Source organism: Fringilla coelebs (assembly GCF_963513975.1).
Source record: "Fringilla coelebs genome assembly, chromosome: 3".
NCBI lineage: Eukaryota > Metazoa > Chordata > Aves > Passeriformes > Fringillidae > Fringilla > Fringilla coelebs.
In genome coordinates this window covers 77,834,229-77,849,510 of record NC_140030.1, presented here as the reverse complement: position 1 = coordinate 77,849,510, position 15,282 = coordinate 77,834,229, and the positions used below count along the sequence as shown (strand labels likewise).

Sequence of the window (15,282 nt, the reverse complement as noted above, 5' to 3'; positions counted from 1 at the left end):
AGATATTGCAAATAAACTGTCTTTATCTTGATTGTAATGGTTTATCTTGTTCTCTGCAGGAAAGAGTGCAAATCAGGAGATGCTACTTCTAAGATCTCTGAATCTGACCCTGAGGAATTATCAGATGAAGCAAGTGCTGATACTTTCTATGGCGCTTCTCCCCCTAGTACACCCCGCCAGATGAAGCGTATGTCAACAAAGCATCAGAAAAATAATGTCAGCAGACCTGCTGGCCGCTCCACTTCGAAAGGTAGGTGTGGTGTCTTGGATTTTCCCTAAAATGCCTCTTGTTACTTGGTGGAGGTACACTTATACAGAAGGTGGAGCTGGATACTGAGGTACAGTGAAAGAACAGGAGGCAGCTGTCGTGAATTGCAACAAGGGAAGGCTCTTGGGCATTAGAAGAAAAATTTTGCTATGGGAGTGCTTAAACAATGACATTTACTAGAGGGATTGTTGGCTTGTGGAATCTCTATCTTTGGACTGGTTAAAATCATGAGCAGGCTAAAGTAGTTTTGAAATAAACCCAATTTTGAGCAGAAAGTTGGAAAAAATTACTTTCAGAGGTATTTTTAATCCCTTTATTTTGCGATTCTGTGATCTGTAGTAATGGTGTAGTTTCTTTTCTGCTCAGTTTTCATGTTCTGAAGCACTTCACAGGCTGTTTATTGCAAAATTTTTAGTGATTATTCTTTACTCTTTAATGTCAGTGAATCACTTAAAGTGTAGTTACTTCTGCTTGCTTCTGATGCTTTAGTATCAGGAGATAACGGGGGAAACCCCATACTTGATATGGGTTTTTTTCCTGATGTTGCTAGGTAATGGTACCACATAATAAAACCTTTTAACTTAAAATTTTTTTTGTTGTTGTTGAAATTGCATGGATGCAAAAAAGCCATTTAAGATTGTATGTTCAATGTTTTCATACAGAATACAACTAGGTTTTTGTGGGTTTGTTTTGTTGTTTGTTTAATATATTTTTAAACAAATAAGAAATTATGTCAGACAATTATTTGCCAGAGTTATGGCAGCTTGACTATTGCTAGTTAATGTTTTGGAAGCAATTTTTTAAATTGCTTCACATGAAACAAGGAAATATTAGAGTGTATATTAAGGGTAACATTTTTGAGGTAAAATGTAGGGAAGAAAAAGGTGAATTGTTTGGGGTGAATAAGGGAATATAGTAAATTCTTTGGTAGGGCTGTGGAATGCAGGTTCATAATAAAAGGGCCGATGCAAACATTTTCCAAAGCTTCTGTTTCCCTTTCACTTCATGCAACTTCCAAATAACGTCACTGAAGAGAGCATTCACCAAAATACCTCTTCCTTATATGAAAATACAGAAAAATCCTGTCGCTATTGCCAGTTAACTGTAGGCGTTAGAATTATTAAGCCTCTTTAACTTCACTAAAAGGCAAATTTAAAAGCCAGTAAAATTCTTCTGTTGCAACATTAGCTCTGTTTTTGCCCTGTATATAGTGGCTGTGTAAACTTTTCTTGCTTTTGGTGATTTTTTTGTTGTTGTTTTTTCATTACGTGCTTTAAAAAAGAGTTAGTTTCTAAAAGAGACATTGTGATACTAAAGAAATATAATGTATTATATTTCATTGTCAGCCTTTGCTTCTGAGCACATGTGGAAGTTTGATACCTTTATGAGAAACAAGGAGTTGTTGTTTATCCCTGCTTATAGATTTAGAGTTTTTGGAGCAAGGTCTGTCTATTTGTGAGGAGAATGGTTCTTACTTCTGGCATGATAATATCCTTTTCTTTGTTATCATGAGTGTCTTAAAATACGTTTGAGGTTTTTTTCCCTGATTAATTGGATAATGTTGTGTAAAGTATCTTTTTCTGGAAAGTTCATGGTTGTTTTTTCTTTTTAACTTTGCCTATGTGTACTATCTCAGAACAGTTATTTTGTATTATGAAGAGTCAAAAAAAAAGCCACCCCCAAACCTTGTGGAGTAGTTTGTTGACCTTGAATGTGTATGCATATGCTCTTACTGAGCTTGAATGGCTATACTGCAGTAAGAAAAGTCTATCAGAGGTTGGTTGGATGTAACTAATCATTATAAAAATAAATTTGAAATAAGTTATAACTTTTCACATGTTTACAAATAAGATTTAAGGTATTTTTATTTAGATAACTGAAAGATTTTCTATTAATTTTGGGAATTAGGAGCTTGGCTTACTTGTGCTTCTGGTACTTGCTTGTTTAATTTCTGTCATACCATGTTCTTTGGCATACTCAAGATGAGAATTCTCTGAGGTCCTTTCTGCAAAAAAAGGTAAAGCAAGAGAAAAAGAAAAAATCCTTTGGTTTAGGGTATAGTAGTGGTAACTTCTAATAATAATAGTGCATTTTACTTCTATCCATGCCTAATTTTTTTAATTGATATTAAACATTTTTTTGCTCAACCTAAGAAAAGTAGTTGGGAACTGAACTGAAATATGCTTGTTTTTGTTGCTGCAGTCACATTCTTTTTTCTTTGCTTACAGAGAAGATGAGTGTGCCATCTCAGTCTTTGCATAAAGACAATGGGAAAACCATTGAGAATGTGGAGGAGCACAGCTATAAGCAAGGGAAGAAGATCAGAGATGCCCTAAGGACAACAGAACGAGATCACAAGAAAAATGTGCAGTGCTCATTTATGTTAGACTCAGTTGGTGGCTCTCTGCCAAAAAAAACAATTCCAGATGTTGATCTCAATAAGCCTTACCTCAGCCTTGGCTGTAGCCATGCTAAGCTTCCAGTCTCTGTGCCCATGCCAATACCCAGAACTACTCGCCAGACTTCTAGGACTGATTGCCCGGCAGACCGGTTAAAATTCTTTGAAACCCTCCGGCTTTTGTTAAAACTTACCTCAGTCTCAAAGAAAAAGGACAGGGAGCAGAGAGGACAGGAAAACACCTCCTCTGTCTGGTTGAACCGATCCAATGAGCTGATCTGGCTGGAGCTGCAAGCCTGGCATGCTGGCAGGAGCATTAATGACCAAGACCTCTATCTCTATGCAGCCCGTCAAGCTATCCCCGATATCATCAATGAAATCCTCACTTTCAAAGTGGACTATGGAAGCTTCTCCTCTGTAAAAAATGGAGCCAGTCTCAATGGTACTTCAGGAGAAGGAGTTTGCAAATCAACACATGGAACTAGTGCTTTGGGTTACTCGAGTTACCATGAACACCTCCACCGCCAGCGGGTCTCATTTGAGCAGGTAAAGCGAATAATGGAGCTGCTGGAGTACATAGAAGCACTTTATCCATCTCTGCAGGCTCTTCAAAAGGACTACGAAAAGTATGCTGCAAAGGACTTCCAAGACAGGGTGCAGGCACTCTGTCTATGGTTAAATATTACAAAAGACTTAAACCAGAAACTAAGGATTATGGGGACTGTATTGGGCATCAAAAATCTGTCTGACATTGGCTGGCCAGTGTTTGAAATTCCTTCTCCTCGACTGTCTAAGGACAATGATCCAGATGATGAAGACGTTGATAGGGAAGTAGAAGTAAAGGAGTCCTCAGGAACATGCACAGAAGAGAGTGATGGTGAAGAACAAATATCTGAGGAGAATGTTGAGGAACTTAGACAAGCCATCAAGAACAATTTTACTAATAAGCCAAATTTTGACTTTCAGGACCATTTTTCAAGGAGGCTTGATAGGCTTGAATCTGAGGATGACTCTACTTCCTGGGTTATTCCAGAATGCAGCGCTGAGGGAAGCTGCAGCCAACACTGTTTGACCTCTATTTACAGGCCGTTTGTTGATAAAGCACTGAAGCAAATGGGCTTGAGGAAATTAATTTTAAGACTGCACAAGCTAATGCATGGTTCATTGCAAAGGGCTCGTATGGCGTTAGTAAGGAGTGATCACCAGCTGGAGGTAGGTTACTAGTGTAAATGGATTACAGGAGCACCTCCTTGATGTGTTGTTCCTAACTGAAAATGTAGAAATTGGGATCTTATGAACGTTTTGGTTGCTTAGCTGGGTTTTGAAAAGCAGTGGGTATTATGATTTGGAGCACAGTTCTCCTTCCATGGAAATGAATCTGTCGTTTGACTGAATTTGTGTGAAGCCCAAGCTAGTTCTCTGTTCTTGTTCGTAATTAAAATGACATTTTTGTGATAACATATTTGTTCATTATATTTTCAAATGTCAAAATCAACAAGTCAGAAAAATCACTGTGGAAAATCAGGCACAACTGTGGAATTTGAGAAAAATCAGCTATGGAGGTGGTAATTTTTCTTCTCTTCAAGACTGGATGTTTTTCTGCAAGACATTCTTTATAAAAATGTCACTGTAGGTTTTTTTTTGGTGGTTTTTCTCATCTACACAAATGAAGTGCTGTGATGGCACATTATGCTTGAGGAGAGATGAGATGAATGGACTGAACCTTGAAATCTATGAAAACAAGTCGTGCTAGTGTTGCATTCTTTAGCTGGCTTTTGGCTTAATTATTGTTTTTCTTTGGGTCATATTATATTCTTAATTAAGAGTGAGTTAATAAAACCAATGTAGGAATTAAACAGTAAGTGAGGGACAGTAGTTTCATATTGTAAGATGGGGTCACTAATTCTTTCAATGCAGAGTATTGTTTCTTAATATAAACTGTTATCTAACTTGTAGGCATTTTTATGCAAGGGACAATTGGTGGTAAGGATTACTTGCTCTCCTTGGTAAAGTGGCACTGAGAATTCTGGATGAAGGCATGCCTTAGCCAATATGCCCATTCTGATGTGGATATCATATGTGGTCTTCAAAATGTTGCAGATCTCTTAATGTTGACTGTCACATTTGCAAAAAAACGAAAAATTGTTGATCTCCCTTAGAAGTTATTTTTTTAGGATGAATAAATTTATAAATATAAAGCTATTTTAATTTTGAAAGTTTTTTATTTGTAATGTTACTAGGGTAGATATTACTGTAAAAATTAAGCTGTTAGTTGAAATTTTATTTACTCTGTAATTGGTTTCAGCTTGTGTTTTAGAAAATTTGCATTAGAAATGCATGAACATTTTCTTAGTCAAGTGCCTAAGCAAAACTTGCAGGTATCTTGTTACAGTAACCAAAAGCACCCCCAAACCATGTACACTTAAAGTTCAGCTTAATATATAGGTTGAAGTAAATTTTAAAAAATCAAAGTAAATAAGACATAATATGGGGGTATTGAAAATGGACTTTGAATATATTTTTGGAACTGCTAAATACCTCAAAGGTTTTGACTGCATAAGGGTTTTCAAAACAAGATAATGAAACATTAAGTGGCTAGAGTTTTTCTGCAGCTTCACAGAATTAGTCTTTCTAGTAATGTAGTGTTGGATGACTTGTATAAGATGTAAGGGTAATCTTTTCTCCCTTCTCTACCCTTGTGACTACTTTGAATGTTCATTTTCAGTAATTATTACCTTTATTCTCTCTTAAGTAATGGTTTTTAGTAAAGGTGAATGTTATATATATATAAAAAAATTGTAAACTTCTTTCCTGCACCAGCATTTGAGGGATGTTACCAGAAAAAAACCAAAACTCTGTCAGAATTGTGGTACTTACTGTAGCAAAACATGACTTTATACTAAATGGAAGAGATGGGTTTCAATTGCTTGGTCTTTGCATCTGACAAAACTTTGAATGTAGTGTCTTTTTTTTTAGTGCAGTTCAGTTTGGAATTTGTATGCAGACAGAGTTGTTAGTGCACTGTTTATTGTTTCTGTTACTTGACTCTGTGCTTATGTGTATATTTCTAGGTCTCTGGTCATACTTTTGTTTCTGTTGTTGCTTAAACAGTGTCTAAAGCACATCTAAAATGTACTTTCTGGATTCTTCCACTGTATAAATTTTAATGCTCATTTCATCCTAAATATGTGTAAATCTATACATATTCGTGGTCTTAATGTTTTCTAAAACAAGTTTGATTCCTCTGTAGGCTCTGATACTTTAACAGGGCTCCAGGCATTATAGAATCCATTCTGTATAAGTTATACAATTTCAGTTTTGGTGAAGATGGATACTATTTCTAACTTAGCATATGAGATCAGATATTATTTTAATAGAATGTATTTAAGCTTGTGTACCGTGTTTGTTGTTTATTCAACTGGCTGCAATTTGGAGTATGGTTTTTTGTATGCTCTCAATAAATGGCTTGAGGTTTTTATAAGAAGTATTTGAAATATTTCAGATTTGGCCTGCAGAAGGTTAAGATTAGTCAGATTGAACGATAAAAGTTTAGGTGTCTAGTACTAAGCCCTAATGTCATTTACTGTTATCCTTGATGGTAGAAAAGAATAATGCAAATTTATTCAATTTGGCTATGTAATTCTGGCTTATAGACTAGTTCTTTAAAATTTTTATAGGAACTGAATTTTGCTTAACTATATTTGCATCACCATGAGGATTGTATTTCTTAAGGTTTTTTTTGTACTGTGAATGTGTAGTATTTTCATGATCTGTTTGTTAATGAAAACTTCTTGTATAAAGATCTTTAGCTCTGATGCTATTCTGGTGCTATATGTTTCCTTTAAAGAGTGTAAAAAGAAGACATTAACATTCCATTTAAAAGATGTTTGTAAATATGTGTTTTAATTTTCTGCTAGATTATGAGTTTAAAAGGTTTTTAAAACTTTCTAGGCAGCAGTTTTATCATTTTTCGTTACCTTACCTTAATTACTGATAATGTTTTTCTCCCTTTTGTAGTGATGTTATTTAAATTTGACTGAAGAAAAACCTAGAAAATGCTGTTATGTCTAATGTATGAATGAAGGACATTCAGATGTCATACTTAGCAGCTGAGAAATGAGAATAAGAATAAAACAAACTTAATCTGAAACAAATCTTATCCTTAAATGATGATTACTGTGTTGCTATCTTAGGAGCTACACATTCTGCAGTCCAACTTCTGTTTCTAAATTAAACCCCAGAGTACCTCCATGTACAGCCTTGCTTAGAATGTTATCACAAGGTATATAGCTTAGATTTCTAGGATGTTTATTTCATAGAGTCTCAATTATTTTCTCTAATTAGAAAAGTAATTCTATTTAAATGGAATCTTAATTTAAATGAAAAATATGTCTGTTATTAAACAAACAAACAAACAAACCAAAAATCCCCAAAAGAACAAACCAGCTCGATGTCTATATTTCATCTTCCTTTTTTAAACAGCTTAAATTTAAAAGCTACCAAAATTCAAAAGTTACTTTTTCGGTACTTTAGCTTAGTTTAGCTAGTAACATATTTTTGAATATTGGCTTCATTTACAATGTGGAGTTTTATATTAATATATGCATTATGTATTTGAAAAGGAATGAGGTTATGTACCTGATGTAGCTTAGTGTACACTTGTTTTTCTAGATAATGTCATAACAGAAACATAAAGTAAGTGGTTTTGTTCATTCCAAAGGGCCCATAGTTGTTTTTTCTGAGACTGATGATCCTTAAAAATCAAAGTTAACATAAAAATCTCTCAATGATATGAACTTGAAACTTGTGTGGTTGACTTGCCAGCTAATAGACTATTACCTTTTAAAAACATACTTCTGTGCATGCTATTTTAAACAAATCCAAAATCCTAAAGACTTTTATGGTTCCTTTTCATGATACCTATTTTTTGTTACAGTTTTCGGAATTTCCAGATCCCATGTTGTGTTCAGATTATGTGCAGTTACTAAATTTCCCACCTTGCTGCGAGCAAAAATGCAGTGCTGTATCATGGGAGGAGCTGAAATCCATGGATTTACCATCTTTTGAACCAGCATTCTTGGTTCTCTGCCGGGTCCTGCTCAATGTTATCCATGAATGTCTCAAGCTGAGGTTGGAACAAAGACCTGCTGGGGAACCATCTCTTTTGAGTATTAAACAGGTTTGCTTCAATTTCTTTTTAATATGTATTTCCTGTCATTATATTTCCTGTCATCAATATTTTGTCATTTCATTATATGTCAGTTTAAAGAGGATTAGTGTAAGAAATTACAATGTATAATTATGTAATAAGTTTTGTAAATAGTCTGCATTTCATATGGAGATCTGCTTTTTGCATAATAAATAAATAGTCATGTAGCGCTCTGATTTAGGCTTCCATATCAAAACTGGTGGTTAAAAATATTATTAGCCAACAGAAATAGACAGTGTTAATTCCATTTGCATTATAAGCTATATAATCTACTCTAGCACATCTTCCTCTGTTTGGGTATCTTAGGCAATATAAGTAGTTTTAAGGGTCTGTATTTCTCTTTTTTCTTTGATTTCATTTTTTCTCTTGTGAATGCAAGACATCTACTAACATGCAGTAGTTGCATAGTGAAAGTTAATTGAGAAGAAAAATGAAATAAAAAAAACTCTTCCCAACCCTAGTGTATTATTTTCTGTGGGTAGTGACCCAAGACTGCCAGTCTTGTCACTGGTTGAGAGTATTGTATAAGGATTTATTTTCTGGAGGCTGTTGGGAACAATGAAGGCTGTTTAGACCAATACCAGTTTTCAAACTATAGTCTAAGACCTACTAAATGAATTTGATGTCCCTACATCCTGCAAGCATAACCAAATTGGGGTTTTATCAGATGATCTCTAGGAGTAAACATCTAAGTAAGCTCTTGGACTGATTTATGATCTCATATCCCAGTTACTTGCTGATCCTAAATCCATTCCTATGTTACTTTGTGGTCCTAAATAAATTTGTCCTTTCTTCTTCCTGCCTGTGCTCTCCCTTGTTCTCCCCAATGATTGAAGCCTACAATTTCAGCCTTAACAGTCACAGAGTACTGTGCTGCATAGCATACCCTGTTGTTAAGCACAGTTTACCCTTCAGAGACGGGGGTAATTTTTGTTTTTTCCCCCTTAACATTTTGTGTGCTCCCTGTGGACTCCAAATTAAGTAAAAATTACACTTTCTTCCTGGAAAACAATGTGTTTGTACCAGACTGTTTTGGTGGTGGATACTGCCTTACTAATCACATTGAAAAACTTAATTCAACTCAGCAAATACTTCCTGTCCCACACAGTATTTCTGAATAGGCAAAGGAGCTGTGGAGGATGTTTCACAAATAGATCTATTTGTTTTCTGAAGAATTATTCCTAAAATTTTCATGAAGCTGAAGAGTCCAGGAGTCTGTGTTGTTCTGCAAGTCCACAGAGTATTACAGAATTACAGAGAAGACTAGATTAGAGATACTCTGGTCCAACCCTCTGGAAGCTGATTCCTACAATTAGATTGATCCCCAAATTAGGTGGTTTTATTATCCTATGAGAGCATTTCCAGCAGTTTGAGGGAGGTGATCCTGCCCCTCTACTCAAGCCCTAGTGAGGTGCATCAGGACTGCTGTGCCCAGTTCTGAGCTCCTCAGTACAAGAGAGACGTGGAGCTCCTGGACTGGGTCCAGTGGAGGACAAAGATGATTAGGGACTTGGAGCATCTCTCCTGTGAGGAAAGGCTGAGGGAGTTGGGCCTGTTCAGCCATGAGAAGAGACAGCTGAGAGGGGACCTCATTGATGTCCTGCATCACACTCTCTAGTCCTCAGAAGCTGACCATCTGAAATATGATTAACTCACCTGTCTTTAGTCACGTTGCTCTCCTGGCCACTGGGCAGGGATGCAAAACTGGTACCAAACTCAAGACAGCTGGGCCATCTTAACTGCAGACATAAGATTTTCAATTCTTTCAAGGTATTATTCAGGAAGGAGAGCTGGTGCTACAGCACAATGTTCTGGAAGTGGCACTGCTCCATTTCCTTCTGTAAGATGGTCTTACCATCTTGGTTGTTCTTTGTATGTAAGTTGCACAGCAGAGACTGTTTTTTGTAGTAATTGACCTAGTGAATCTTACTTGAGGCACTGAGACCTTTAAGTGTCTCTTGCTTTTTGGTACCATTGGAAATGTGTAGCAGTGCTGTGTGAATGTATCAGGTATGGAAGTCTTGTTGCTCAACTTTTTTCAAGGTGACATTAAATTTTTGTATTACTAGCAAGTCAATTATATTAAAAAATTAATACTTTTTATATTTAATATTTCAATAAAAAGTATATACACAAAAAGAAAACTAACACAGATTATATGCCTCTTGCAATGTGATTTTTCTCCTGTCCTTTCTTGCTGCCTTCATCTTTTTTGTCCATGTTTTACTTTCAGTACTAGCTTTTGTAATCCTGCTAATCCTGTGTTATTGGGGAGAGCTGTTCTCTTTCAATGGCAGTTTAGTACCTGAACAGTTCAAGATGGTTTTTAAATTCAGCATTCATGTTGAGAGGTGGATGTGTGTATGTGCATGTGGGTTATTTCTGTTTGGTTGTTAAATTTGGTATTGTTTGTCTTACCCCACCTGCTTTGAGAAAATAATTCATTGTATAAACTACCTAAGCAACCCATCAAACCAATAATAGTGATAATATTGTCAGTTTAAGCTGTATATTCTGTCATGTTCTCATTGTACACCAAAATTTTGTTTGGCCACTGCCTCGTGAATTTCAGTTTTAAAAGTTGACACTAAGATTTATTCTACTGGTTTTTTGTAAACCCTATATTCTGGTCCTCAATAGCATACTCCTGTAGAAGAGTATTATTTGAATAAACTCAATTTTTAATGAAGCTTTTCGGGTTTATTTTGGCATGGATGTGCATTGAAGGGAAAAAATAACCCCATAGGTTAACAGAAAGTAGACTGCATGTGATTGAGTGGAGTAAAGAAGGACATTAATTTTAAAGTATATGACATGTTAGGGATATAAAAGTGTCCATTTGGATTTCCACCTTATAAAAATTTGCTTTTTTTTACCCTTTTTCACCTAACTTAGTAAATTTTAAACTGTAGAATTCAGACTATTGTCCTTGTTTCCTCTGCACATCAGGGAGTGCAATACAGTGTGTTCTGGCCTGTAAAGGATTCCAAAGACTCTTGTCATACTAATGACATTCTTGTATGTTTTCTGCTTTTGTGCCATTATAATTTCTCATACATTGAGCCCACTATGTTGATATATTACTTTGCCAGGAGAGCCATTATAGAAGATTTTAAAAAACATATTAATCAACTAGCAATTCCATTCCCTCTGACCCTCAGAAAAAATCAGGGTTTGTCAAACCTGAAGACTGATGATGATGATCTCAGAATACACACTTAGCACTTGAACATGTTAGTGTAGGTTTGAAATGATCCTTGCTCCTTGTGTACTCCTGTACCTGTGGTTGTGCATGTTTCTTGAACTAGATAGAGACTAAGCTTTGTGGGAGAGGTGACAGCTCCTCCAAAGGCAACCCCTTCTGCAGTTGAAAAAAGAACTTTCCTCATGTTAGCTTTGCCCAGGGAAGCAACAAAAAAACCACTAATCGTTTTCAGTCTGATACGGAGTTTGGAATTGAGGGCACCTGCCCAGGAGATTGACAGTGAATTCACTGTAGTAAAACATTTCTCTAAGCATGTTAAACACGTTGCTTATTTTTCCTGACTTGCTTCTATTGAAAGTGGTGATTTCTTGACTGTGATCCCTTTTGCCCCTTTCTAAACTAATTATCCAGTAAGCTGCTTGCTGTGGCATTGTGCAGGGAGTAAGTGAAACATCTGCCTCCATCTCCATTTACATTGATGTGGCAAATAATGGGATTGCAGTAATCCTGGAAAACTAGTGATGTCTTTCCTGCAGATGTGTAGAGCAACTGTATTTGTTTCAAAAAGCTGTGGAAGTTATTTAGTGACAAACTAACATATTTAGACAAACTGGGCTGACAAGAGGTGAATTTAAGAGTAATGTCTTGACTGATGGCAGTTTTGGGGTTTTTCTCTTGCAGCTAGTGAGAGAGTGTAAAGAAGTTCTGAAGGGTGGACTCTTAATGAAGCAATATTACCAGTTCATGTTACGGGAAGTGTTAGATGACTTACAAAAGATTGATTGCAACATTGATTCTTTTGAAGAGGATTTGCATAAAATGTTAATGGTAAGCTTCAAAAAAGAGCATTCAACTAGGTGTATTGATCTGAATACTGCTAATAGAAATCTGTTATCCCTTTTAGGGATGGTTGCCTTTTTCTTTTTTTATTTTCCCTGCTTTGATACAATTTTATTGTTTTAATGGACTTGTAAAGGTAACACACAAGCCAGTGCTGTTTTAGCAATACTGGGTTTTGTTCTGTGGTACAATATACTTGTAAATTGCCTGTATGTACCAAAAATGGTTCGTATATAGAACTGTAAATTCCATAAGTTTGAACTAAGCTTTTAGTAAACTTTTTAATATTGAATAAAATATTATTTTTTGCTAACATTGTATCTTTATCTATTGGCATTGCATTAATGCATAATTGATACCTTAGTTTAATGTGTATTCATTGTTGCAATTAGTTAAAGCAGTCTTTTTAAGAAAAACATTTGATCTCTGAAAGATAAGGGTTGGAACTAGATGATCCCTAAGGTCCCTTTCAACCCAAAATATTCCATGATTCTATGATCTTGGCATTTTTACAGTGTAGTCTGAAAATACCTGAAACCAATAGAAAGTATCTTAACCATTTTTGAGGAGGGATGTTATGGATTATTGAACTGAAACAGAAGGTAATTTTTTGCATTCAATATAATCCTGAAAGGCAGATGGTTAAAGAAATATTGAACTTACCTGGATTTTACATATTGGTTTAAAACAATAGTAATTAAATAAAGGTGAGAGATAAGACTTGATATAAAGGAACAGCAAGTGTAATATAGAATCTCAGAAACCTTTTCACAGCACTTGTCCATATCCAGGAGAATATGTTCAGATAAAACCTTTTGACATAATCCAGTTAACAAAAGGTTTAGAGACTGTTTTTCAGCAGTTCAGGCTTTAAAAACTCTGGCTACTGTGGGTACTCTGGCTACTCTGTGTATTCACTAATACAATGGTAAATAGCAGCACAGCAAGGAAGGTATTGTGGAGATATAGAACTTAATACTTGCTGAGCCATGAATTGCACCTTTTGTGTGAAAACACGGAGCTCATTTTCAGTTGGAGCAAATGAAAATTACTGTAGAAATACCTTCTAAAAATTGTATAATACTGAGTTTGTCTATTGATTTGAGAAGGTCTAGTCCTTAACACTTGTGTAACAATTTCTGTTTAAATGATCTGTGTCCTTGTTCAGGTTTACTTTGATTATATGCGAAGCTGGATCCAAATGCTGCAGCAGTTACCTCAAGCATCTCATAGTTTAAAAAATCTGTTAGAGGAAGAATGGAATTTCACCAAAGAAATAACTCCTTATATAAGAGGAGGTGAAGCTCAAGCTGGAAAGCTATTTTGGTAGGTTTTATTTAATTCCTCTGCTTATGGTGTTGTTTTATACCAGAGGAGTCAGCAGTTGTTTGGGGTTCCCAGATGGGACTTCCTGAGATGTCATTAAGCCGCTCTTAGTCTTTGTGAATGTATGGATTATTGCAGTGGCTGTATGTGTAGGATGCAGTAGGTGCAGGTGGCATCTGTGGGCCCCAAGGTGCTGCTTGTTTCTGTACATGGACTTGGAAACAGCTCTCTTGCACTAAGAAGGAAGAAGCATAAGATGCCATGCTACCTCAATAAGACTCTGAAGTTCCACCATTTCTGTTGCTACAGTGATATTGCAGGAATGCTGCTGAAGTCTACAGGAATATTTTTAGATTCTGGACTACAAGACAGTTGCGATGAATTTTGGGCCAGTGCCGATGATAGTACTGCATCAGATGAAATCAGGTATTAAACCTTTTTACTTAATAATAACAAAATACTTATATATATTTCTCTACCTCTGACACAGATGGTGCATAATGTATTTTATTCCTTAGAAAGCAAACTTGGTAAATCCAAGGCTCCATAGACTGTATCACTGTAATTCTGTGTGCACTAGTAGTGAATCATCATTTTGGTTTTTTTTGAAGCTTAGTAACCTTCTCTTTAGCTCAGGCTATGAGAGATTTTTATGTAATGATATTTGAATTAGATTTTTATATTCTTACCAAAAATGTGCCTACACGAGTTCAATTTATTTGTCAGCTTGTTTATGTTCTTCTTACTAACATATATGTAAATAATTATTTTCTAATGGCTAAGTGTAATATGATTTATTAAAACATTGTCATTTCATTTCTACCAATGTTTCAGGAGGTCTGTTATAGAGACCAGCAGAGCACTGAAAGAGCTGTTCCACGAAGCTAGAGAAAGGGCCTCCAAAGCTCTTGGTTTTGCTAAAATGCTGAGGAAAGTAAGTTAACAGAGTCTCCTCTTATTTATATGCATTTAAGAAATTTAGTCTGAAAGCATATTCCTTTGTTTTGTCATTATTTGTAGGACCTTGAAATAGCAGCAGAATTTGCATTGTCAGCCCCTGTGCGAGATCTTCTGAATGCTCTGAAAACAAAAGAGTATGTGAAGGTAAATTCACATAGGTAATAAAGTTTAGAGGCATGAAAGTGAACTGAGTATGCTAAGCAAAATGTCAAATATTGGCATGCTCTAGTTTTAAGGGGACATCTATGTTTCAGCATTTAAAGTGTTGTGTATTTAATATTGAATTGTGGTAGTCAGATTCTGTACTTGTGCTTGTATGAGTGAGAATGCTAGTCTATGTTTTGGGAAATCAGTGCCTTAATTCCTTTTTTTCCAAAGATTCTCTTCATGACCCAAGAAGAACCTTTCTGTTTAATAATGCTTAGTAGTGAGTGCTATGAAACAAATGCTTGCAAATCTATAAGGTGAATGGACGCATGTTTGAGTGGATAATCTCAGACTCTAGATCTATGTTCTGCTTTTATTAAGCAACAGTATTATAGTGAAGGTCTGCTTTATCGAGCTTCTTAGAGAGTACTAAGGACATGAGAAATGCAGGGACTGTATTCTGTTACAGAGTAACTGTTGCTAGAAAACTGTTATACAGCACAAGTAAGTTAAGCTCTTGCTGATCTGTGTTTACTGCAATGTAAAGTCCCACATTTGTGGTTTTGCAAAATTCCTTAAAAATTCCTAGGTCAACAAGTCTTTTTTGTAGTTGTTTGCTTTAATAGTTCAAATGTATTTGGATTTGCTGTTCTATTTACGTATTTGGATTTGCTGTTCTATTTTGTCCTTCCATGCATTTAATTATTAATTAATAATTTTAATATAGTAAAATATATTAATAATAATGAATCTATTTCACAGCTGGGATATAATGCACTAACTTTTAAATGACATAATTCATGTTAGATTTATCTAAATATTTGCTAAATACAGAAATTCATTTAAGGGGACACAAACAAATTCATAGGAGTGAAGTTCATAAAGGATTGTAAATACGTGGATAAAACAACTGGCTCAGCAGGGCCCTG

The 15,282-nt window shown here is 35.5% G+C and overlaps 1 protein-coding gene across 9 annotated transcripts in view; it reads left to right on the top strand.

Moving 5' to 3' along the window:
• Positions 1 to 15,282, top strand: part of MAP3K4 (mitogen-activated protein kinase kinase kinase 4) — a 62,361-nt gene that overhangs the window by 12,823 nt on the left and 34,256 nt on the right. For 7 of the 9 annotated variants that reach the window (XR_014616000.1, XM_084201907.1, XM_084201903.1 and 4 more), the window contains exons 2-9: positions 60 to 250; positions 2,497 to 3,878; positions 7,603 to 7,845; positions 11,762 to 11,908; positions 13,089 to 13,246; positions 13,556 to 13,672; positions 14,081 to 14,180; positions 14,267 to 14,350. Coding sequence is in view for 8 of the 9 variants with exons in the window: in XM_084201907.1 (XP_084058033.1) it covers positions 60 to 250; positions 2,497 to 3,878; positions 7,603 to 7,845; positions 11,762 to 11,908; positions 13,089 to 13,246; positions 13,556 to 13,672; positions 14,081 to 14,180; positions 14,267 to 14,350 (2,422 nt within the window). In the remaining variant the exon portion in view is untranslated. Of the gene's footprint in view, positions 1 to 59; positions 251 to 2,496; positions 3,879 to 7,602; positions 7,846 to 11,761; positions 11,909 to 13,088; positions 13,247 to 13,555; positions 13,673 to 14,080; positions 14,181 to 14,266; positions 14,351 to 15,282 lie in introns of those variants that run through there. The other 2 variants (XM_084201904.1, XM_084201908.1) reach the window with 2 other exon arrangements.